A 25934-nucleotide genomic window follows, 5' to 3' on the forward strand; every position below is an offset into this window, starting at 1 on the left:
CCTGGAGACGAGTCCTTCCTCTCTCCCTCTTCACTACAAGAGAATAACTTTGGCATCTTAGAATAAATTATTGGATATAGAGGTGGGGACGGAAGATAAATTCTCCTTGTTCCATGCTAGCCTACATTAGATGCAATCTAATAGATCACTCCTGTTTCCACCAAAAATTCAATGGAAATGCACATAACTGCACTGGCAAGAGAAAACAGTCCAAGAAAATTGCCCCAGATAATTTAGCAGCTTCTATCTTGAATGACTGCAAATCAGCCAGACCCCTTCATGTGTGTGCCTTCTTCCGAACTGCCACTTCCCATTTTTCAGATTGGAAATTGGCTTCTGTTTTCCAGGGAAGCCACTACTATAATGCTGGGACATCTTGGACTGGCTTCAGCCTACTTTAGCAATAGGTTTCCTATCAGCCGGAAGCTTCTTTGTGAGGAGATATCCTCAGCAAGCAATAAGTGGTTATTTTCATGACATACCAACCAGGTTCTGTGTGTGAACAATGAGTAAAATGTGCAAGGACACAGGTTGTAATTTCTAGGTCTTCCAGAAAAAAATAAATACAGGGAACAGAGTGTAAAATATGTCCAGGTTTATTTCCAAAAATGGCAGTGTCTGTTAACTCTCTTTCCCATACATCCCTACATCTCATTCAGAAAAATGGCATCTTCCATACCCTGTAACAGGTTATGCCAAACTCTTCCCCCACATCTACCACTCTCAATTTCCAGAGGACTTCCAGGTGAAAGTAGAGCACGGGCTTCTCCCTTTCCCCAGAAGGTCAGATGCCAATCCCATGGTTTCAGTTCCCAGCCACCAGTGGGGAACCACAAGAAGCTCAAAGCCAGCTGTACCCTGAACAGTACCCTGTTCATTCCTTAAGGAAGAAGTGCATCTTGTCATTGATGTTCTTGCGCTCAGGGTTGAGGCGCTTAAGAATCTGTGCCAGTACATTGACTGTCTGTTCACTGCTTAGTCCAGTCTTCTTGGTTTGGAATTTCTTTAGGAGATCCTTAGTGGTCATGGGCTTGCGAGTCAGATATCGGCGCACAGCATCTTCCGTCAGCTGTACATCACTGCAAAAAGGAAACAGGTTAATGGACCAATCCAGACACTAGCTATTGTTCTAACTTTGAGAAGACATTCACAGAAAATCATTTCCGTGTATCACTTACTTTGGGAAGTGAACACTTTATTGTGTGAAGAGCTATATATGGCAACTTGTGCATAGTTCCAAGTGAACCAAATTTGAGTTGCAGATGTCAGGAAGGCACCAGGTTAGAAAAACTTAACCTTATTAAACTCTTCATGTGGCTTTATGTTAAATTTTGCACAAAGAAATCAAATAATTACCATTTAAATATTATTGGTGTTTCATATATCTGCATATCAGTAGTCTAGGTTTAAGTAGTCTTGATGGCAGGGGCAAAGTACCAACAAGGCACATGGTGAAACACTGGAAAACTAATGTACATCTTCGTTTAGAATGACAGTATTTAAAAAGGTGAGAAATTGCACAGGTTTAATACAAATTTTAAAAATATTTCAGATAATGGTTATTTTATTAGAATCTGATCTTAACCCTTTACAAATATAAATAAAATATATTCCAAAAAAGTAATTTCACCTATACCACTTTCTTGGGGGGGGGGGAACCTATCAAATATATGTTTTTACAATACTGTTTCTCACCAAGCTGAATATAATCAGGTCTGATTAACAGTTGGATGGGAGACCTCTATGGAAGCCAGAGCTCTAGACAAGACTAAGAAATTGGAAAAATATCCTGAAAGGAGGTAGTAGCCTTTTTCATTTTTTCCCCTTAAAAATGTTACTGGATTTTTTTTAAAAAAGAAAATGTTTATTTCTGAATGTGACGTATACAATGTCCTCTCATGTTTTTAATACCATATTTAAAATATGAATATTTTCACTACTGATACTATTTCACTTAAGAAACATTAATAGGCAATTGATGACCAGATGCCAAATGTTTTGATATAAAGCAGATAGTTCAGTGGGCAATAAAGCAGTAGAAATGGGCAAAGCTGGGATTTTGTTTTATTCCATGCAATGAATGTTGGAGAATTCGTTTTACAGAGGATTTTTTGGAAAGTTTACATGTCAGTTTTTATATTTCCTACTTCAGTATTGCAAGAAAAGCATAGTGTTAATTTTCAGCAATGATATACAAACGAATCTCTAGAAGTTATAGTGAAAAAAAATCCCAGGGAAACACACTAATCATGATGCTGGAAAGTAGATGGGGGTTGACCAGAGTCTGTGACTTGTCTATGTTGGTCACTAAGGTAGGATTCAAACAAAACAATTTCTCTTTGCTTTTCTTAGATTTTCTCCTAGTACACTATGTGTACAATTAGGCAAGTGAGTATTTTGACCATATCATTTTTATGCATATTTTCTATCTCCAAGCTGTATAAACTTGAATGCTTATTGGATATAAGCATATCAGGTGATATGTATATGTAAGCAATATTTAAATATTTATTATAAATGCCTGACTTATATTTAATGAACTTTCAGTGTTCAAAGCCCTTTTTAACATTTCATACACTTTTTCTTTTGTTATTATTCCAACCCAATCCACCACACAGTAGCCTCACTTCCTATTTCTGCTTCCTACTAGCTATTCATATACTTACCCACTACTGGGCGTTGATTTGCCTGACTGTGGCTGTGGGGTAGATTTCCCAGATGTGGTGGCAGCCTGGGCTCCAACATCCATTTTCAACCTCTTAGCTGCTGGGAGTTCACTGGACCCTGCCTGTCGCTTGCCTGTCCAAGGCAAACAAAGTCAGATAAACTTCAAGCTACAATTCAGAAGCACCTTCTGGTCCATTCTCTCCTGGCAAACAATTCCAAGGACTCCTGCCCATGTAAGGACAAGTGGGAGAGAGAAAGAACAAACCACCTGGAGTCTTCTGCTAGCTTTAATTCAGTCTCAAGATATGACTCTGTTCAGTGCCAGAGATCTTGAAAACTCATTACCATAGTAGGAGAAACTTCGCAGCCAGAGACAAATTTGTTTTCCTACTTCACTATATGAACAGTTGCAGAATTAAGATCTTTAAACTTTAGTTCAACAATCCATGCTCTGAAAATCATTCTGAAGGAATACTTTGGACCTCACACAAGTGAAGCATCTTGTGAGATTCAATAAAGTAAAAAAGCTTCCACGCAAATAAAAAATCACTGGCAATGTTGTCAGAGTTATGTTAATTTTAATATCTTTAATAAGAGATTTAATTAAAAAAAACTCTTTTTAGGCTTATATCAAACCCTGAACAAAATATTGTCCAGATTATTTTCATGAGTAGCACAAAGGTGCCATATTCACAAGAATTCCAAAGCACATCTTCCAAATCATTTTAGGGAATGCACAATTCCAGTAGTGGAACAGTGGCTAGATGAAATACAAAGAACGTATTACTAAAAGCCACAGAAAAAGAAGCAGATAACTAAGCAAGCTTAGAGACTTTACTACTGAACACCAGTGCTTGGCTGAAGTAAATGACCTGTGCATTTTCAAACTGTCTCTAGGCAAGCATTTGAAATACTTGCTTTGAAAAGGAAGTCTTCACCATGGCCTCCCAAAAATACACTGAGTTTAGAGGGACAACAAAGAGACAGATACGGTGAAATTCCCACACATGGCCCTACCTTGCTCCAGCTTGTTGGCTGCAGCCCGCAGCATGGATGAGGTGCTGCCGGCATCCACCAAGGGGGTCCCTGGACGGCTGTTCCCTTGTGAGCTACTGGCTGAGCCCTTGCGCTCCTTTTTGGGAGGAGTCTTCTTTTTCTGTGAAGGTGACAGGAGCATGGGCTCAATTATGCTCCATTGTTCTACCCATGCCTGAGCCTGAGCCCCATACTGTGCTAAAAAGCCTCCTGAGTAGACAGAACATCAGCAAGGACTGCTCTGTGAGGAGCAAAATGAAGTTGGTGCTGGAAGAAGCACTTCACCTCAGACAAGGAAGCAGCAGCAAAATAATCAACCTTGTGCTGTGGAATCCAGAGGGCCAGTTTATGTTTGTCAAATAGCTACTACTAGGACACATTTTAAAACCTCAATGCCAAAAACATAAGCCAGGCAAAACGTTTTATAGAGGAGTTGCTTCTATCCATTAATTTGCAAGGCTATCAAGCAAACCAGACAAATGAGTAGAAGTATAGAACTGGGAAAATAATTTGTAGGATTAACAACTATTCAGTGAAGTTAGGGTATGTGCCTAGTTCACAATATGCAAATATAGTTGCCCATCCAGCTGAGCTGCAGTGGTAGAAACAGAAGGGAATTTCACTCTGGCCTTTGTCCTTGACAAAAGCTCTGTTCTAACTCTGGGGTTCACAAACCAAGTAAGAGAAGCAGAGGAGATGGGAGGGGTTCCTGGAGATGCCAGGAACAGCAGCTAGCCATCCTGCAGGAGGCAAATTCAATGCTAGCTACCTCCTCTTCTCTGGGCAAAAGAAGCTGCCTCTGGAATTACCGTCATGAAGAGAGCTGAAGATGCTTCGCTGTCGATGTCACTATCCTCTGATGTCTCTGACTCATCACTGCTGTCTGCAAAGCACAGTCAAGAAATCAGTGGGAGCTTTCTCTCCTTTCTTCAAGACCACCAACCACATTGACATGAGGGTGCTGAGCTGCTACTGGCTCATCAAGCCTGTCTCAAGAAACTTTCATAACTGCTGCAAAACTGTGCTCCAAAATATTCAAGTTTTCCTCAAGCTAACAAGACCAGAGAAAACATCTGGCTGCTCCAATTCCCAAAGCAAATGTTGCTGGAGGTTTATTTCGGTGGCCCTGTGTGGTAAAAGAGTTGAATTCCACAAGAAAAACAGAATTTGGCAGCTGATATAAAATCAGGCAATTTAAAAAACCGATTACCATAATTTGCTCTACTTCTTTTTCTTGTCAAAGCATAAGGCTTTTGGAAACCTGGATTGTACGTTTCATACAGTGCTCGTGATTTCTATCAAGTCATACCACAAACAATTGTATTTTCACTTTCCCAAGCTTGATTTATACTCCCCTTTCCAGAGCTTCTATCCCATCCAGCTTCAGGCTTCATCACCTTTCTTTTTCTTTTTGTCTTGTGGAGTAGGGACCTTCTTCTCCTCCTCCTCCTCTTCTTTCTCCTCTGCAGGCTTCTCCTCCTCACTCTCTTCACTGCTCTCGCTTGCTTCATCTATACCTGAAAAACAACATGGCTTGGATCATGGAGGAATCAGACTTTTCTTGACTTCAGCTTTTCATTTTTTTTCATTAAACTTAAGAGCACATGCCCCCATTGCTTTCCTTTGCCCAGGATGAGGAATGCACATCTCCATTCATTAGTATGTGTGGCCTCTTTTGGCAGTAGAGTAGCTCTCACATCTGGCCAACATTCACTCTAAACATAAGCCTTACAGATCAGTAAACTAGCTAATCTAATGGGGATGCTGCTACGTCCCTGAGATTTTCTAGGGAAATGTAATTTAAGACATAGAAGTAGAGATATAAAGATCTTTAAATAAAGGATCCTAGGCAGCTTTTATTCAATCCTCAAGGTTTTTTCCAGAAAAAAAAAAGAATCATCGGCTAACAGATACATATGCAAACTACACAATAACTCCAAAGGGCTAATAAGTCAGATGTAACAATGCACCCACAGAATGATTTCCAAGATAAAATGCCTTGAAAATAGTGACCATGTCATTAATTTTGCTCATTTGTATAACTGCTGCTGGACTGATTCCACCACATACCTTTTGGGGTGTCTTCTTTGGCGACTTTGGGCTTGCCGACTGCTTCCTCTGCTGAGCTGCTATAAAATGACAGAAAAAACCCAATTCTGAGCAAAGCAATACACCCTATAAATTGGCAATCTATTCTCAGAAAAAGACCGTGAATTAGCAGCATACCCATGAAGGCATCCTCCAGACGGATGAGACTCCCAACACAGCAAAAGCAGATGCTAGAGGAGCAGCAGCTAAGCCACATGAAGAATAATCGTGCAATTGAGCAGAAATTGTTTGTCCCTCTTAGGGGCACGTACCTTGATCCATCAGACATGTAGTCCACTTCCTGGCCCTCAAAATCTCCATCATCACTATCTTCAAAGGCTTCGTCATCTGATCCTTTCTTCTTTTTCTTTTTTTTGGTGAGAGGTGCTTTTTTCTTAGTTTTGGCAGGCTTTTCACCTATGGAAGGATGCCAACATGACCTATTTTCTTATGAAAAACATTTCAAAGCCAAAATCTATAAGCCATTTTGCCCAAGGGGAAAACGGCAGCAAACACGAATTGCAAGCTATTGTAGAGAGATGGTCAAAAATGGCACAAAAGATAAGCCTATCTTTATGCAAACCAGGACCACCACCACCTCCTCCTCCTCCTGGATCTCAACAGTAATCGAGTCTGGACCTCTTCTCAATATATTTTGGCTGCATTGTCTATGAATTCTGGGAAATGATCCACTCATCTGGAGAGCACTCAACTATGATAAGAACTACTTTTTTCAAACCCAACCTCCCCCCGCCCTGCCCCTCCCACATGCCGTACCATCGGTGTCACTGAACTCGCTGTCATCCGAACTCATCTCCAGTTCATCTTCCAGGTCATGGATTTTTAGATCGCTGCCTTTCTTTTTGCCTTTCTTCTCTTTCTCCTCCTCTTCTTCCTCACCCTGATCCTTCAGCCGCCGTTGCTGCATGATGCTGAAGTGGTTTAGGACTTTGTTTCTCCTGCAGGTGAGGAGGATCAACCAGATGGCCTGTTAAAACCTACTCAGGAGAGAAGAACTACTTGCAAAAGCTCTTGCAAAAAACTTGTAGAAGATGAAAAATGAAACCAGCATCCTCAAATACCTTGATTTTACTCCATGTCTTAGGATCTCTAGTAGCAGTTATTTATTAAAATTTATTAATCAAATGTATACACTTCCCATCTCACTATTTAAATGACTCTGATTGGTTTACAAATTGTATATAAATCTATATAAAAGTATCCTATAAATCCTTGGTGTTTGACTAGAATACCAATTTGTTTACAAGTAGCCTTGTACATACATACATACTGCTCTCCAGATACGCTGAAAATGCCAACATTCCAGGCCAGTAGGGGTGATTGCAGTGGTGGGTTGCTGCCTGTTGTAACAACCGGTTTGCCCAGAACTGAAAATGTGAGCACGCGCCTGGGTGGGTGGGTGGGTGGGGCCAGCCACTGGTCGGAACTACTAGTTCACCTGAACCGATCCAAACCGGCAGCAGCCCACCATTGGGTGATTGTCTAAAAGGCTAGGCTTCAAAGAACTGCATTGTAAAGAGCTGGTGTTGCATTGCAGCTAAAAGCAAAAGCTCTGATTTAAATTTACCTGCCATAATCACAGTACTTAACTTTTAAGTAAGGTTTCTCACTACAACAATTCCTTGCTAGAACAGGAAGGCCTATTTTACAGGTGGGAATCAGGTTAAGGAAGGCCTTGCAGGCCTTTCTGGGATTAGTTCCTGATGGAGCATGGGCAGGAATATCATCTTTCAACTCTCACCTTTCCCATTCCTCCTCAGCTTCCTCTGCAGTCAAGGTGCGATGCTTGGCTATAGGTGTAAAATTATACCAATTGTTGACCGGGAAAGCTTCAAAAGCACCATCTGGACACTGAGTAAAGATGTAATAGGATGTGTTTTCAGTCACACCACCCTTTTTCACTCCTTTGAACCTGAGTGAAAAAAAATCCACACACGGTAACTTCAGGATTTAAAGCTGAACAGAATGAGAAGGCCAGGAAGAGGGGTAGACAATTGTTTTGTATAGACAACTTCATGCATTCTTCCATCCTCCCTGAGTAATTCTCTACTCATAATCTGGAGTGGGCCTAACCATTTTCCCAGCAAGGAGTAGTTGGGGAAAAAAAATAGCTCACATTCTAAAGCCAAGGCCAAGACTAGTAATATCAACTACTCACTTGCGTCCAGCCTTGCCATTGACTTTCAGGATCCAAGGCTGATCTTCAAGTTTGAATTCCTTCAGGACAATGCCATATTTCTTGCGCCTTGCTTCCTCACGCAGCTTGCGGTTGAACTCGCTGCCAGCTCCAGATTCTGGCATCTCTTCTTCCTGGTAGATCTTCTTATTGCTGAGATCTCGCTCCATCTTTGCCTGAGGAAGATCAGGACGTAAAGGGACCAGGAAAGAACCATTTCCTCAAAGAAAATGGAAGGATAAAACTGTTCCTCAACACATTAATACCATTTTTCCATGATGTATGGATTTCCAAAAGCTTTAATTCCCTGAAATATATATGTACTTTAAAGAAGTATATTATATCTCATGTCAATTCAGCTACAATCAGTTAATTCTGAAAATGATGAAAAGTATTCTACTGAAGGAACATGTATGTGCAACAGGAATCTCCACAGATATGAAGGCCAAGGACCTGTGCTAATGAGATGAGAAAACATGTTTTCTACTGATGCCCCAATTTAAGACTTATATGGCTTCCAAATGCCTTTTTTCACACACATCCATCACAATCTAATCTTGTTTACAGCAAAGATTCGTAAATGCACACATTTAATAACTGCATAATGCAGCAGCACTAGATTTTTTTTTTAATTGTTGCCCTTCATAGGCCTCTGTCATTCTTCCACAGGAGACTTGCCAAACTCAGAAAATAAGATATGCAAATGAATTTTTTTTGTTTTGGTGGCTGCTTGGATTAGTCCGTGCCGTTTTCTTGGCAAGATTTTCAGAAGTGGTTTTCCTGGGCCTTCTTCCTAGAGTTAAAAGGAAGTGACTGGCTCAAGATCACCCACTTTGCTTTGTGCCCTAGACAGGATCAGAACTCTCCTCAATGATTAAAAAAATTATATAATTATTTACTCGGTAGTAAGTTAGAAGGAGAGGTAAAAGAAACAATGATAGCTTGGGCTAAAAATTTTGGATATACAAATGGCACCAATTATGGGAAAGAAACTATAAATTAACAATGTCTACAGCATATAAGGAGAATCAATATAAAATGTTTTATACATGGCATATGGCACCTGAAAAATTGGCAAAAATGTTTAAAGATAAATCAGCTAAATGTTGGAAATGTCATCAGATACCATATATCACATAGATACCACATATCATATGTGGTGGACATGCCCAGAAGCGAGAAATTATTGGATTAAAATTTGAACATGGTTACAAGAAATGATACACCATAATGACTTAAAACCTGAACTGTTCCTATTGGGTATCTTACCAGAGAAATATATTAAAGAAAATATATACTTGATTATACATGTTATTACTGCAGCAAGGATTGCATTTGCACAAAAACTGGAAAGCAGAGAAAATCCTATAGAGGGAGAAATAATTAAGAAAATATTGGAATGTGCAGAAATGAATAAATTAACATTGGCAATTAAAGAAAAGGAAGAATCGGAGTATTTTAAGGTATGGGGCAATTTTATTAATGGTTAGAAAAGAGAGATATATATGAAAATTAACATAATTAAAATTTATGGGGAAAATGTAGACATAAAATGAATTAACGTAAAAGTAAGAAATTGGAAAGAATGTTGTAACAAATTAAATGAAAATATAAAGATATGATAGAAATATAGTAAGAGAATGGAGGAGGAAGTAGAAGACACAAAACATGTACTCAGATGAAACACTGAATGATTAATGATGAATTGTATGTTTGTTTAAAAAATAAAAAACTTTTTACAAAAAAAAAACAACTCTCATTCTTCTGGTTTCTAGCAAGATGTCCTAACCTAGTGCTTCCCAAATTTTTTCTTCCATTACCCAAAACTCTGCATCAGAAAGTTCTTTTTACCTCATTCTAGAAAGTCCTTATTTAAATGTCTCTGTTGTGATTGCATGTCATTACCCAAAGAAAAAACACTTTTACCTACCAGTAATTTTGGATAGTTTGCCCAGGTTTGGGGAGCACTGCCTTAAATCACTACACCAAACTGCCTCTCAAGTTCAAAAAATGGGTTGTCAGGCATCTATTATTTGCAAGTATTAAATATATGAAGCCCTCACATTGTCATTTAAAATCATTAAAATGATCACAAGAAGGAAGAACCACTACTGAAAGAGCGCCTTCTCTAGTACAGAGTCTGATCTTTTCAACCAGCAAAGTTTCTGAGGCTGCAAGCCATATACCATAGAAGCATGCATGAGGTACTAAAGGCAAAGATAGGTAATCGTGGCCAAAACCTTAATGCTGGACTTGTAGCATGCAAGATGCAGTTTCTTATTGTAAAAATTTTATGCACTGAATACAGGTTCCTACCTGGTGCCAGGTGGCAAAGTTGACCTTGTCGGCAGCATTGAAGGCCATAATATTATATTTCTTGGAGGTGCTTCTTTGGAAACAGAAAAGGAAAATGAACGTTAGATTAAGATTGGTGGCATCCAAATGCAACACCTTCATTCAGCTATATGAACTCACTTGGTGACTTTGGACCAATAATGATCTTTTAGCTCAGCCCATTTAACAGAATTATTATGGGGACAGAACTGTAGAAGGAAATGCTACATAATTTTCTCTGACCTCTTTCTCTGACCTTTCTTTAAAAAGAAACAAAAAATACTAATAGATCTTTCAGTTTAGATACAGAGCACAGAATTGATAAATTTCCTCCAACAGATGTAGGGGTGAATAATGGGCCAAGTTTTAAACCAATAAACAATAAGACTACTAAGGGCTGTGATTAGTTTTGATAGTTATATATTATCTCTGATAATCTATGGGACACATCTCACTGTTGCATTTTATGTCTTGGTTATGGGCTTCCCAAAGGCATCCACCTAATCATAAGGGGAAAATGTGGACTAATTAATCTTTGGTCTTACCCAACACAACACTTCTTAGTAGCCTAATTGTTATGGACCACTGGGTCTGGCCTTTGCAGGGTGCTGACCACCACATGTAAGACACTTATGTTCTACTTCTCTAAAAAGCTGCTTTGGTCAGAGATTTGTCTGGTGGTCTTTGTACTGAGCAGATCATGGTTGATCTCCCAGAAGCTAAGCAGAACTGGTCCTGATTAGTACTTGAAAATTATAGACCTCATGGCTAGAGGGGGAAAGTCAAAACACAATTCAGAAGAAGCCAGCAGCAAACTGTGTCTAACACTGCCAAGCAAACTGCATGCTTCAGTTGCTTCTGCATCAGCTATGGCCTTGGTCCCCCTGCAGGAGCTGGCTGACTGGCCGTTATTTGCAGTACAGACACAGTACACCCCATTTTCACTTTACAGAATCCACTGGCCAGCCACAGGTGCAGCTGAGCTGGTATCCAGGACAAAGCAATTCTGATTTATTCTGCTATACACCAGAAGTGGAAGATACGCAAAATAAATAATTTTCCTACCAGCCATAGTTCCAGACTGTGGTTAAGACTTAGCACTTCTACTTGAGTCTGGAGTGGTTTGAGGATGTCAAACAAATGTGTCACGAGACATCCTATACCAAGGGAGAGCTTTGTCCAGTCATAATGATCAGCAGACTGCTGAGGACCTATCATGCCTGCATGCCATGTATTGAAGCTAGAGACTTTAGTATAAGTACTCGACACAATTGAGCCCAACATTTCTGTTGTTAAATGACAGTTGTAAAGTGAGTTTTGCCCCATTTTACGATCTTTCTTGACATCATTGTAAGTGAATCACTGCAGTTGTTCAGTGAATTTGGGTTCCCCATTGACTTTGCTTGTCAGAAGGTCACAAAAGGTAATCACATGACCCTGGGATATTGCAACCATCATAAATATGAATCAGTTGGCAAGCATCTGAATTTTGATCATGCGACCATGGGGTTGCTGCAACAACTGCATGAAAAACGGTCATAAGTCACTTTTTTCGGTACCATTGTAACATTGAAAGGTCACTAAACAAACTGTTGTAAGTTGAGGACTACCTGTACTGTGTTGCAAGACAAAATATAAAAGACCATCAAAGGCTCTGAGTACCAAACGTGTTACAAAATAATGTTGCAGGCTGTAAGAGAAAGCCTTTCCGTAATAACAATTTGGCTTCTTAATGTTGTGTTTCTGTGACAGAAGCATACAGATCATAGCTGCTAGCTAAAATGCCAGTCAGAGGAAACCTCTTAGCACACCTGTATGTCCCTCACTGCCATAAATGAGTCTAAGAGTCATTCCTTTGTCATAAACTGTTATATGATGTAGGCCTTCCAGTTCATTTTTTTTTTTAATTTGATTTATATGCTGCCCTTCTCCGGAGACTCAGGGCAGCTTACAATGCGTTAAGCAATAACTGCTCCACATTGCAGAATCCTTTTCTGTCCTGACTTTTCATCACCCCAACCCCTCATCATTTCAAAACCAGAGCTGCAAGTAGTGCTGTTCATTCAAGGTTGCAGATTTGTTTAATTAATTGGCCAGTGCAGCCAATACATTTGTACCTGAAATGGCAAAAGTAGCAAGCAACTCTTCTATTATTTGCAGTCTTGTTTAATGTTAAATTGTATCTGACTGGATTATTGCAAAATATTAAAATTATAAAAAAGTTAAAAGAATGGAAATGAAATGAAATGTTGAGAGAGAAAAAAGTGTACTGACTTGGGAACTCGGACGACATATTCAGTTACTCCCTGGTTGCTGGTTCCCTAGGAAAGAGAAAGAAAAGAAACTATATAAATACAAGAGGAAGCAGATAAAAGTGGCTGGCCAAGTTATGTCAATGCATGTCAGTAGGACTGATACATGGGTATTAAAGACACGGAGTTTAGCATTGTGAAAATAAAATATGTTGTTATTTAATCAATATATTCTGTCCTATAGAAAGTAAACAGCAGCATGGAAGGTCACAATTCAAAAATAATATAAAATGTCCAAGGATTAAGACAGAGTATATTCCCATCCCAACAAGCCCACCCACTTATCAATGACTAAGATTGACCTGATGGCTGGTTTTGACAATCTCAGAAATGCATGGAAAGAGAAACAGACTTGTGCCGAGGAAGGTCTGTGGCCCACCCCATAGACAATAGATTTGGATTCATCATGAAATATTATTTACTTATTTGTATCCCACCTTTATTATTCTTACAAACAACTCAAAGTGGTGAACATATCCAACACATCTTCCTCCTATATCCCCATCAACAATGTAAGAAAATGACTGGTATTGTTAAGAAATCAAAACAACAAATAACAGGAATCATACAGACAGCTACTTCTTACCTTGAGTTACCTGTCAGGATACATCAGATAGGTGAGCAAAAGATTTGTTCAGTTTCCCTGACCTAATATCCTCCAGATGCTTTGAGCAATGATCCCCATACTTTTTCAATAAAATTGTCAAGGGCTGTGGATCATGGCACTGCAGTAAAACATCTGAAGGCAACCGGTTGGGAAGGCTAAACCAGATCAAGTTCCAAGTGGAATTCTGGACAGTTGGCATTCTAATTATGAATGGCTTATGTGGCTTTACAGTATTCAGGATTCCATTCAGGATTCCAACCCCCTCCGCCAAGGCTTCTCAAAAGTAATGTAAGAAGGAATTGAGATAACCCTAGCCTCAAATGTAGTTTAGCCATGAAAATAAGAACTCACCAAAGAAGTCATTTCTGATGTTTAAACCACGTTTCCTTTTCAACCGCAGATTCTATAGAAGAAAGAGGGGCAGTCAGTTTTATAAAAGCCTGGGAGAACAAGTTAGCTGCAGTATCAGAAAAAGTCTAAAATGCCAAGTGAGCAAAGAAAAGCAAAGGGATGCTTTAGCTGGGATTGCCTGGGGGCCCCCTTTAAATAGAGGCTGAGTGCCTTCACGCAGAAAAAAGCTCTGAAAAAGAAGCAAAGCAAGCAGAGAGCTTCTGGTTTTTCTTTTTTCTTTTCCAGATGGCCGGTGATCGTGTGTAGGAAGCTTCTTGCACTGAAAGATAACATTTCTATTTTTCTTTTAGGGAGCATTTTCGTTAAGAAGCAAATAACTTAAAATAAGTGATACGAACCAAACCCAGCTCGGGGACATTCCTTCCTCTCCTTTCTGACTGAGATCTTTCCTCCTGAGAGGAGCTGGGAACTAGGATACCAAAATCTAACTGGCAACTAGAGAAAGGCGAGCAAGGGAAGATGTGGAGCCCTCGGAGCCCGGACGTCTAAAGCCCCCGCTAAGCCGGCTCGATTCTGGAGCGGCTAGAGACAGAAAGCGGGCACTGGAAGGATGTTGGGATCCATCCCGGAGAGGAAAAGATATCCAGGATTCAGAATGTCTTGATCGATCGGCAAAGGCGATGGCAGCCGAGGACGGGATCGGCCGGGTCCTTTCCCCCGGAGCCTCCCTTCCCTTCTCCGCCGATCCCTCGTTCTTACCTAAGCAGTGTCAGCCGGATCCTCAAACTCGCATGCGCAAACCCTGGCGGCGGCTAAGAAGGAAGTAGACGTTGTGGTTGCTAATAAACTTCCGGCATCGCGTCGCGGTTACTGTACAAGCCTCCCTGTGAGAAGACCCGCAGGCTCGCTGAGCGTTGTTTTCGTTTTTGATATCGGTCTGCGGAGACCCAGCGTTACAGCGATTGTCAACGAAGCTGGCCAAGAGTTAGGGTCTACCGAGCCCTGACACGCCAGGGGGCGAACAGACTTATAGCGGGCAGAGAGAACGCAAGGGCTAGAAAAGGTCTCTCTCTCTCATCCTTTGCAAAAGAAACGTGCCGGGTGCGCGCGCCGGTCCCTTTAAGGGCAGTGAGAAAGGCCAGGACCAGCCACTTACCGAAACACAAGGCGCGGAGCTGCGCTTGGTTCAGGTGTCCCCAGGTGAAGCCCAAGCCTGTTCCACGTAGTGCCTGGATCTGACGCTGGAGTCGGAGATGCGCTGCCCAGCCTCTTTTAGGGGAGGACTAGACTGCGTGGTTAGTTTGAGCCAGAAGGGCAGAAAATGTATCCCCTTGGATTTCCTGGACACTCCAGTCATATCCAGCTTTCTGGATGCTTGGCCAGAACAGTGCGAGAAAATGGCTCTGGCCCGGTTGGGAAGTAGTACCCGGAGAGAGTTTGGTTTCCAAAGCGCTTCCTAAGAACTGGCAGGCTCAGGAAAGATCAGATCCGATCAAAGAAAAAGTGGGAAATGGCAGAGCTTCTCTCTGGAAGGGGGGGGGGGGTTGATTGGGACTCCCTATACTTTCCGGGCAAAAGTCAGCCTTGGCAGTCTTAACCCAAATCACTATAGTTACCAAGATGAGCTTCTTGCAAGATGTTGTTTGGTGAGAGTATGTAAACACAGGGGTTGGAGTCAAATAAATGCCGGTTGTCTCTCCACAGCTTTCTAAATAAACTTTCATGTCAGATTGATATTATACAGCCTCCCCAGGGATGCAATCTGGGTTTAAGGGGCTTCAAGTCAGTATTGATTCCTGATGATTGCCTGGGACGATCTTCGCAGTTTGCAGCTTGCCTTCTTCCCAAAGCTGAGAATGACTGTCCCAGGGCCGCCCAGCTTAGCTTTATGCTCAAGGCATAAATCACGGTCTCCTTTTCTAGCCCGGTGTAAGAGGAGGAGCCTCTTAAATAGATAAATACCACTTGGCGGGGTGAAATTCAACCCTTGCTTCTAACACGGTGTTAACGTGGTCTTTTCTTGTAATGTGTAAGCCTAATCGAGTTCATACCAACTGTTTTCAGATCAGCAACACAGATATGTACGGTTCGCTTTAGAGAACGAGAGCTGCAGTTTTGTCCAGTTCAGTAAACCCACCTTCCGATTTATTCGTGCATCCACTCTGCTCTTTTTCCGTGGAGGTTTGCAGCCTGAACCTGAAGTTGCACTTGTCCGGTTTGAAAGGAAAATCTCTTTGGTTTCCACCTATTGTTGGGAGTATGGGCGGAAACGCCTGTTCCTCTCAGCGGAAGTTGCGGGGTGGGTCTTATGAGATCTTTGAGTTAGCAAGTAGGGTGGGGAGATGGGAATAATTTACTGTATTTAAAACATGGCGTAATTTCATGCTTTGCAATAGGAATATATGATGTATAGGTCAAGAATAGCTCCCTTTCAAAGGAGCGTGGGGGTGAACAGACATTTTTAGACTCCACTGTGTAATCCCCTATTCAGTAGAGAATTGAACTCAGGACTTAACATTTTAACTATTACACCATGCAGGTTTCTAGGTATATCTCCTAATCAGTTACAGCCATATACAAAACAGTTCATATATAAGAACTGGTGGAACCAGAAAACAGACAAAGTAATAGAAAATGAAGGTAAAGTGCTCTGTGGCTTCAAACAGACAAGCACACACATAACACCTCAGACTTAACTGTTCAAGGCAAAAAAAGTGACTAGTGGGTGTGGCACTACCTGGAGACAGCAGAAGAGAAGGAACTGGATAAAATCACAAAATAACAAAGCCCTGCAAATAGAAATTGAACGACTGTCTAGTTGACATCCTTTGTTTCTTGAGAGTTGAGCCAAGAAGAGAGGCACTTCTTTGTGGACAGTGTTTAAGTTGCAACAGATTACCAACCATGAAAGCAACCTGCCCCTTCCAGCTTTGCTTGCTCCAGGTTTGGTTAGTCATGACATCAGATGTCTGTGACATCAGAAAGAGATCCCAGGGGAGTCACTTGTCAGCTAAGCTGAAATGGCCAAAATAGTTTTGTACATCAGTTTGCAGTCTGCTGGACCAGTGCCTTGTGATCCTGGGATGAGTCTTCAGAATGGGGATTTGCCAGGGCAGCCTTCCAAAATCCACTAAGCCCTTGAAGCATGAACTAAAAGGTACCCAGTTTCTTCCTTTCTGCATATGCTGTAATATTTAGAATAGTATATCAGCAAGCTTCTAGTCATCAGGCTTCCTTTGATTACATTTCCTGGCTTAGGGATGGGGAGGACTATTCGCTTGAAAACTTCCTCAATACCCAATACACAAGGAATTTCTGTAAACTTTAGCAGAATAAATATGCAAGTTCTAATTCATCCAGTAGGGCTTGATAAACTTCCAGGGAATCTCATGCACTACATGGGTGAAGCTGATCTCTCTCCCATTTGGCTCTTCTGTCTGCCACTTGCTGCTGCTGCCCCTCCAGCATTGGCTGGAGCAACTGCCTGTGTCGTTTCTCATTCAAAATAAATGGCATGGTGGGAGTGTGATCCAGTATATTTAGGGAGAGAGTTGGATCTGAATTTCTCTGATTGGAGAAACCCAAATCCAGATGTGTTAGGGAAGGACTGAGATCATTCCCAGCCATTATCATAACGGCTGTTTTGGTACAGTTCTGTTCCATCTGCTTAATGACAGTTGAACAAAGAAGAAGAAAAAAAGTCTGCAAACTAACTGCAACAAATTCTCCCCTTCTGTGGAGCTTTTAAATCAACTTTAAGGTCAACTTGTAACTAACCAAAATGACACCAAGAATGTGCATATATTCAGACTCTTCAGAATTCATTATGTTAGAAACTGTCTGAAATTCAGGACAGAGGAAGAAGCAACAGAGTCCTAAAATGTTCCAGACCAGATGTTCCACACTTGAGATTCAGAATTGAAATTTAAATCCTGATATAAGATTGGTAGACTGAACATGTCAGTGGTTAATAAGATTTCACTTAGCATTCAGGTAAAGGAAAACTGATATATCTTGCCCAGGACCGTTCGTGTTGGAACACATGGCTTGCGCATATATATTCCCACATTTATATTGTGGGAATATAAATTACTGGATGAGAGTGACTGACAGATTACCTCACTTTAAGATAGCTTTATGTGGAAAAAAGATATTCCACCAGATTGCTCACTCCTCCTAGCGGTATCTATGTTTAATTGTATTGAAAATCTATAAGACTCTGTCCTTCGTAAACTGTTATGGGTCCCAATTTGCAAAGTGCAATTGTTGTTTAATAGAAACTGCCTGAGGAACACATCCTTCCATGTGACTGTCTTTTCTTTTGCTGCAGAAAAGTTGAAAGACTCTATCATCATCTTTATGTTGGGAGGTCCTGGCTCTGGTAAAGATGTGCAGAGTATCCGGCTAGCTAGCAAATACGATTTCTCCCATGTGGCTATTGGAGAGCTGCTGCGGGAAGAAGCCACCAGAAATACTAGCAAAGGGAAAGCCATTAGGGAGATCCTGATGAAAGGGGCTCTGGTGCCCTCGGTAAGGCCCTACAGTATTATATATTCTGGGCAGAATCTATTTTTATTAAGAATATTTTAAAAACCTGGGCTAGATGTAGGCTGTGCTTTCTTCCTACTGAAATGAATACAAATTACTCATTAAATTAAGGGCTATTTATTTTGATGAGACTGATATAGTGTGGATTCAGTCCACTCTATGTTGCATTTTAAAGCAGCTCAGTATTTTCAGAGGAAAAAAAATGATTTCTGGAATAATAACCGACTGCATGATTATAATTACGTAGGCAATATATCTGAGCTAATATTCAGTTCATCCCTTTCATTCTCGTCCTGAAGGCAGAGGAGTGTTTTGATGTCTTCAGTTAACCTATCCTATCCTGTTAATTTTACTGTCAGTTAACATGCTTATTGCTCTTCAGAGTCTGGAGATTCTCAACCAGGTCATGGTTGTCCCAAAGGTGCGTTTTTCAAAAGGCAACTGGACTTTGTTTTTCCTTGAAGCCGTTTCGTTTCACATCCAAGAAGCTTCTTCAGTTCTGTTATTGCCATTGAGTTTTACTTTTTCTACTACTTTAAATTCAGCTATTGCCATAGAGAATTTACTTCTATTTGGATGTTAACAGATTATTTAGAATCTTTTACCATAATGCTTGACATGTCAGATTTTGAGTTAGATAAAACCTTTGAAATTCAGCATATTCTGTGGCATAATTTGGATTAGCGAAGGATGGATGATTATAATTTTTTTTTAGATCAGTCCAGCAATAGTTGTCAATAATAAATTTCTTTGCAGCCACCGGCAATCTTTTCTTAGTTAGAATAGCAGGTGGGTCTCGCACAGAAGTTTTGTTATTAAATGGAAGCATTTAACATTCCAGCCTTAAATAAAAACGGTGACTGAGACAATGATGTTGCACAGTGGCAAATGGGTTATTACAGCAGAGGGTTTTTAAAGGCTTCTTTTTAGATGTGGAAAGCCAAACGGATGACCTCCATGCAAACTGGTTTGAAGAATAGCAGGGAATTGTGCTGTGTGATTGGGTAGCTTTTTACTGGATTTAAGAGGTGCAAACTCTGGAGGAATACTACAAAAAAGGAGGCGTGAGCCCAGCACTGCCCATTCTTACTGTAATAATCACCAAATACAAGTGCAAAACATGACACAATCATGATGTATTTGAGATCTCATTGACTTCAGTCAAAAATCAAAACAGGTTTTAAGGAATAAGACAGTTCCATCTCCCGCAGCTGTTCAGAAAGACAAAAGGCAAATGGAACTTCTAGAATCAGAAATATATGGCTGAGTATAAAGCCATTGTGGAACAATACTGGAAATACTTTGCATACCCAGCTTGTGGATTTTCTGGAAAGATTTGGCTGCTTACAATGGGAGTATTGCTGAAAATAAATTTCAAAAAACTTTCAATTTTCCCATTAAATTGCTATAGTTTTGCAAAAAGGCTAACTAGAGATTTATAAGCCAGTTCTAGGGCTTTTTTGGGTGTGTGTGTATGTGATGCATGTAGGCACCCTGTAAGATGATAAGGACTTGGTTCTGTGATTCTTTATAGCCAGTTTCTGATTCTGGTTTTCTAGGACTAAGGAGGAAATTGATATGAACATTGCATTTTTCAGACAATAATACCCTTTAGAGGCAATGACAGCCATTTCTCAGCTTTTCAATTCCTTTTTGCCGATTCTCAAAATCCAAGAAAGCTGAACTGTTTACCATTTTGAATAAAGGGGCTGAACTTTTTTCTTGACTTGCTGCCACAAAATTTTGGATATCAATATGGTTAAACAGCTGTCCCTATCCTGAAAGGAAGATGGAGCAGTACGACTTGCAAAATTAGGATCTTAAGAAATTCATTGCACTTTTCTCTCTAGGGCTACATCTTGGAACTGCTGACTGACAAGATGTTAAAAGCTGAAAATTTTAAAGGATTCTTTATTGAAGGCTTCCCCCGAGAAATCAATCAAGCCAGGCTGTTTGAGGAAGTTGTAAGTATAGTCTCTCTGTGTATGTGTGAAAGGATTGCTTAGTTTACAGCAGATGCAGCAACCTGTAGTCTTTCCAGTGTTCAGACTTCAGTCTGCATCATTCCTCGCTGTTGGTCAAGTTTGTAGATTGAGAAAACTGACACCATCTTGCCTATACTCGCCATAGGATGTCATGAATTGGAACAGGAGTCATTGAAGAAGAATATGGAAGTAAATATTGGGAATATATTGGTTGGCTCAATATAGGACTGTTCTGTTTTAACTCAAGGAAAGAACTTGAAATGGCTAGTTTAGACCAAAATAAATTTATGTTAGATATTAATGAAAAGCTAAGGGTGAAGCAAGGATGTTAAGAGATGCTGATCCTGCTGCAGAAGATGTGTCAAAGTCTAGAGTAAGAAATGTAGTTCTTTCAGTTCAATTAATTATTGCATTCCTCTCCCCTACTAATATCTTATTTTCATATTGCCGTTTCTACATTAGAAAGAGAACACCATCTCAATTTTTAAACTGTGAGACACAAATCTTCTGAAAACTTTTACTTGTAGTAATATTTTGGTTTGTTCACAAACATCTGGATATTTAACATAATTTTTCAGTTATTAACAGATTAAGCTATGTATGAGCTAAAGGAGTTTATTCTCTGATCTGAGGTCAGTTTTCTTCATACGGCCCAGATCTGCATTTTTAAACATGATATTCCCATTATTCGAGGTTTCTCAATAGCAACAGCCTTTTGCAAAATTTTGAGTAGCTTTTCTTCAAACCAGGCAAACTGGCTTGCTTTTCAATACCATTTTGCCACACATAGTAACTTCCTCGTGAAATGTAAATATGTTCTGATATTTTAAGCATTGACTTCTGACCATAGTCTTCTCCATTACCATCTAGAAGAGTTTCAGGCCAAGCACTGAACTGACCAATTTATGCCATTCCCATTACAGGTGGGACGTTTGCCCAACATTGTTATAGTGTTTGACTGTTCTACAGAGACTATGATCCAGCGGCTGATGATCAGAAGCCAGCTGGGCCAAAGAGTGAATGACCATGAGAGAATTATCCGGCAGCGGCTTGAAACTTACTATACACTGTGTGACCCTGTCCTCACCTACTACCTGCAGAAAAGCATACTCCGGAATGTAGGTCTTTGCCCTTCCCCCCAATCCTGGGCAAAGAAAGCCTAGCTGCTTGGGATGGGAGAACTATGCTTAGTTTGATTCTGTTTTAGACTAAAGCAACACTTTCCAACAACAACTTTTCTTTCCCATTAAGCTTCACCTATGAAGTAGGTGATAAATATAAATGATATATATTGATAGCGGTAAGGGGGGGGAGGAGTATGTGACATAGTTAAAATACAAAAAGTAGAAAGTGTACTAAGAAAATGTTTTAACATGTTGCTATCACATAGATATACAAGTTACTCTTATACTCACATTAAGGTACACAAATTTGTATTTGGTTTTGGTAAAGCTCACAAAACATTCTGTCCCACACACATAACCAGAAATTAGAGAGAACATTGCTTAGGGGAAACTTAAATTTGCTGCATTAGGGATATTGTATTAGAAGCAATGCTTAATTTACTTTTCCTAATACTGTGTATATAGAGTATTAAGAAATTTGTGGTAGTATTGCAGATATTTAACTTGTATTATGGCTCCCTCTATTCACCATCAGCATGAATCCTAAATGTTCAAATCACATTCCATTTTTTTAAGCATGTTGCTTTTGATCCAATAAAGGAAAAGAGCTATATAGAATTCTTAAAAGTATGAAAAGAGTATTTATTTTTTCCCTTAGAAGAGCTAAAATAATCTATCCAGTCTCATGTTGCTGTCTTGAGAGCATAGCAATCCACATGAATATATCCCAATATCAGTTAATTTCATTGTTTCTTAAACAAAAAATATTACAGTACACCCTAAAAGGCTATTTTAGCATAAAATGAAATATGGAAGAATGAATTGATATTGCAGGCTAACTAGTTCTTACAATTTTCATATTATGTTTTTATTCCTCTCAGTCACCCAACAAAATTGACAGGAAATAACTTCACAATAAATAAAGTGCATAACACATTTCTTCACTGAAATCACATTTTGCATAGTAAATTAACTATCATAAGATGAAAAAGACTGCTCATTTAGGGTTTTTTTTTAAAAGTTTGGCTATAACATCTTGGGAAAATCTCAGTGTTCAGTATCCCATAATGGTGAGGGCTTATTTCCATACTTCTCAGCAGCATCTGAATAGATAGCAGTAATTTATTTAAGCATTTTACTGTATTTGGGCTTGTTTAGACATTCCCATAACTGTAACTCTATGAGCTAAGGCAACCCTATTTCTAAACCCGGTGTTATTCAAAGAGCTTAAAGAGGCTGGAGCATTCTAGAAGAGGTATCTAAGAATCCCATCACTGTTTTTGTATTTGCAGATCCTTGGGGAGGAACCCCCAGAAGTAGTCTTTGCCAAGTGCTGCAGTGTTGTTGATGATGTGATAAAAGCAGCTACCTCTGTGGTATAGCTATTTAGTTCTACAGAAAAATAAAAAAAAAATTAACCTCTGGTCTATTACCATGCCTTCCTCAGAACTCTCTCTCTTTTTTAAAAAAAAAATCCATTTTGGTTCACAACTACATCAACCTCACCTAATAATCTGAAGCATAGTAAGTAGTCCTGTCTATGACGATGTATTCAGAAATCTGTTAAACTACATCCTGCAATCCTCAAGAAAAGCCATGACTGCAAATGGTTCTCTGTAAGTAAAATTTACTGCTGGCCAAAACATAAGAGTGAAAGATCACTTTCAGAGTGAAAAATCATAGAATAAAGAGGGAATTACTGTTGCAGCATATATGCAAGCTGTAATTTATAATCTTAGTTCATTCCCTTAATTGGGATACTCTTTCTGGAATTCCTCAGTCAAGGATACATTGCCACTTGTTTAATTTATATCTAGAATTAACACTATGTATTTTCAAAGAGTCATATCTCCAAGTCATGTCTGAGGTAGCAAAATTCCAGGCTAAGACATTCTGGCGATTACTAAGTAGCCATAAGGATTTTCAGCTGGTGGTGATGCATACCAGGAACATTAAAAGATAAACTTGGCCAAATTGGGCACTTTTCCAGCACAACATTTTTGAATTGTAATGTATACTTTTCACAGATCTGAGGTCACAAATGAGTATCAGCAGGAGGTGCAGTGACATTTGAAAAACAATTGCATATTAACCCATCATTTCCATTAAGTTATGACTACAGGTAGTCCTTGATTAATAACTGTTCAGTTAAGATGGTTCGAAGTTATGACACTCAAAAGTGATTTATGACATGTCCTAAAAGTTACGACTGCCACACCACCCCCACCTGATCACAAATCAGGCACTTAGCAACTGGCTCATTTACCTGTTGCAACATCCTGCGGTCATGTGATTGCAATTTGTGACCTTCTCAGCCAGTTTGATAGGTTTCCAGCAAACAACCTCAACTGGGGAAGTCGGATTTGCTTAAAGACAGCAGGAAAAATAGTTGTAAAATTAAGTCTGGTCACATGATGACTCGCTTAATGACTGCATCTCTCAGTGACTGAAATTTTGGACCCAACTGTAGTTTTAAGCCAGAGACTACTTACAGTCAGGTCCAGAAATATTGGGACATCGACACAATTCTAACATCTTTGGCTCTATACACCACCACAATGGAGTTGGAATGAAACAAACACAATGTGCTTTAACTGCAGACTGTCAGCTTTAATTTGAGGGTATGTACATCCAACTCAGGTGGACGGTGTAGGACTTACAGCAGTTTGCATATGTGCCTCCCACTTGTTAAGGGACCAAAGGTAATGGGACAATTGGCTTCTCAGCTGTTCCATGGCCAGGTGTGTGATATTCCCTCATTACCCCAATTACAATGTGCAGATAAAAAGCCCAGAGTTCATTTCAAGTGTGCTATTTGCATTTGGAATCTGTTGCTGTCAACTCTCAAGATGAGATCCAAAGAGCTGCCACTATCAGTGAAGCAAGCCATCATTAGGCTGAAGAAACAAAACAAACCCATCAGAGAGATAGCAAGAACATTAGGCATGGGCAAAACAACTGTTTGGAACATTCTCAAAAAGAAGAAACGCACCGGTGAGCTCAGCAACACCAAAAGACCCGGGAGACCACGGAAAACAAGTGTGGTGGATGACCGAAGAATTCTTTCCCTGGTGAAGAAAACACCCTTCACAACAGTTGGCCAGATCAAGAACACTCTCCAGGAGGTAGGTGTATGTGTGTCAAAGTTAACAATCAAGAGAAGACTTCACTACAGTGAATACAGAAGGTTCACCACAAGATGTAAACCATTGGTGAGCCTCAAAAACAGGAAGGCCAGATTAGAGTTTGCCAAACAACATCTAACAAAGCCTTCACAGTTCTGGAACAAGATCCTATGGACAGATGAGACCAAAATCAACTTGTACCAGAGTGATGGGAAGAGAAGAGTATGAAGAAGGAAAGGAACTGCTCATAATCCTAAGCATACCACCTCATCAGTGAAGCATGGTGGTGGTGTCATGGCGCGGGCATGTATGGCTGCCAATGGAACTGGTTCTCTTGTATTTATTGATGATGTGACTGCTGACAAAAGCAGCAGGATGAATTCTGAAGTGTTTTGGGCAATATTATCTGCTCACATTCAGCCAAATGCTGCAGAACTCATTGGACGGCGCTTCACAGTGCAGATGGATAATGACCCAAAGCATATGGCAAAAGCAACCAAAGAGTTTTTGAAGGGACAGAAGTGGAATGATATGCAATGGCCAAGTCAATCACCTGACCTGAATCCCATTGAGCATGCATTTCACTTGCTGAAGACAAAACTGAAGGGAAAATGCCCCAAGAACAAGCAGGAACTGAAGACAGTTGCAGTAGAGGCCTGGCAGAGCATCACCAGGGATGAAACCCAGCGTCTGGTGATGTCTATGCGTTCCAGATTTCAGGCTGTGATTGACTGCAAAGGATTTGTAACCAAGTATTAAGAAGGGAAAGTTTGATTTATGATTATTTTTCTGTCCCATTACTTTTGGTCCCTTAACAAGTGGGAGGCACATATGCAAACTGCTGTAAGTCCTACACTGTTCACCTGAGTTGGATGTACATACCCTCAAATTAAAGCTGACAGTCTGCAGTTAAAGCACACTGTGTTTGTTTCATTCCAACTCCATTGTGGTGGTGTATAGAGCCAAAGATGTTAGAATTGTGTTGATGTCCCAATATTTCTGGACCTGACTGTATATTGCCCATGTCAGGAGGTATGTAAATGCCTTGCATTAGAGAATACTACATACTTCTTTCCCTTTCAACTCAAAATAAAAAGCATCTTGTAGGCCTCAATCTTTAGTTGTATACAGTCCTTTGTTTTTAAAATCCCTCTGTAATATCAACTCAGACTTAAACAAAGTAATTTATCCCAGCCCATCATGATGGGTTGGAGATGGGAGGCAGGGAGGGAGACCAAATGCTGAAGAAAATTATTCTTTAGTGGAATAAGAACCTTCATTCCAAGTACCTTCTCAGATCCTGCAAAGCATTTTAGACCAAATTATCCAAATGGATTTAATGATGAATAATCTGCTGGGGGTTCCAGCCATTGGTGCAAGAAGCTAGAAAATCCACTTTTATAATATACGCCTCTCATATGCCGATACTGAAAAATGAAGCTGTTTTAAAACTTTACATACATGGAATTTCAAGATCATCACAAGCCAAACCACAATTCAGTCTATGGAACCTCACTGAGAAACAGCCTGCCCCTGGCTCACATCAAATATCTGTTCCCAC

The 25934-nt window shown here is 40.0% G+C and overlaps 2 protein-coding genes across 3 annotated transcripts; one reads left to right on the forward strand and one right to left on the reverse strand.

The window, feature by feature from the left end:
• Nucleotides 1–580: 580 nt before the first annotated feature.
• GTF2F1 (general transcription factor IIF subunit 1) lies at nucleotides 581–14387 on the reverse strand. Of its 2 annotated transcripts, none has more exons than XM_070938213.1 (14): nucleotides 14351–14387; nucleotides 13592–13643; nucleotides 12596–12642; nucleotides 10304–10376; nucleotides 7970–8163; nucleotides 7553–7723; nucleotides 6568–6749; nucleotides 6063–6207; nucleotides 5773–5831; nucleotides 5100–5219; nucleotides 4512–4585; nucleotides 3685–3823; nucleotides 2667–2799; nucleotides 581–1079 (listed from the first exon to the last, which is right to left on the reverse strand). In XM_070938213.1, the coding sequence occupies exons 2-14, from the start codon at nucleotides 13601–13603 to the stop codon at nucleotides 875–877; spliced, it is 1554 nt and encodes a 517-aa protein (XP_070794314.1). In that variant the 5' UTR covers nucleotides 13604–13643; nucleotides 14351–14387; the 3' UTR covers nucleotides 581–874. The 2 variants fall into 2 exon arrangements, with proteins under 2 accessions (XP_070794314.1, XP_070794313.1); XM_070938212.1 differs by lacking the exon at nucleotides 14351–14387 and adding an exon at nucleotides 13990–14340.
• Nucleotides 14388–16669: 2282 nt separating this feature from the next.
• On the forward strand, nucleotides 16670–22630 carry LOC139310298 (adenylate kinase isoenzyme 1-like). Its single transcript, XM_070934458.1, has 5 exons — nucleotides 16670–16748; nucleotides 17922–18121; nucleotides 19990–20103; nucleotides 21048–21242; nucleotides 22541–22630. The coding sequence occupies exons 1-5, from the start codon at nucleotides 16688–16690 to the stop codon at nucleotides 22628–22630; spliced, it is 660 nt and encodes a 219-aa protein (XP_070790559.1). The 5' UTR covers nucleotides 16670–16687.
• Nucleotides 22631–25934: the final 3304 nt, after the last annotated feature.

This window comes from Pituophis catenifer, unplaced genomic scaffold (assembly GCF_029215685.1).
Source record: "Pituophis catenifer annectens isolate HBS135680 unplaced genomic scaffold, rPitCat1.0.hap2 SCAF_2, whole genome shotgun sequence".
Lineage (NCBI taxonomy): Eukaryota > Metazoa > Chordata > Lepidosauria > Squamata > Colubridae > Pituophis > Pituophis catenifer.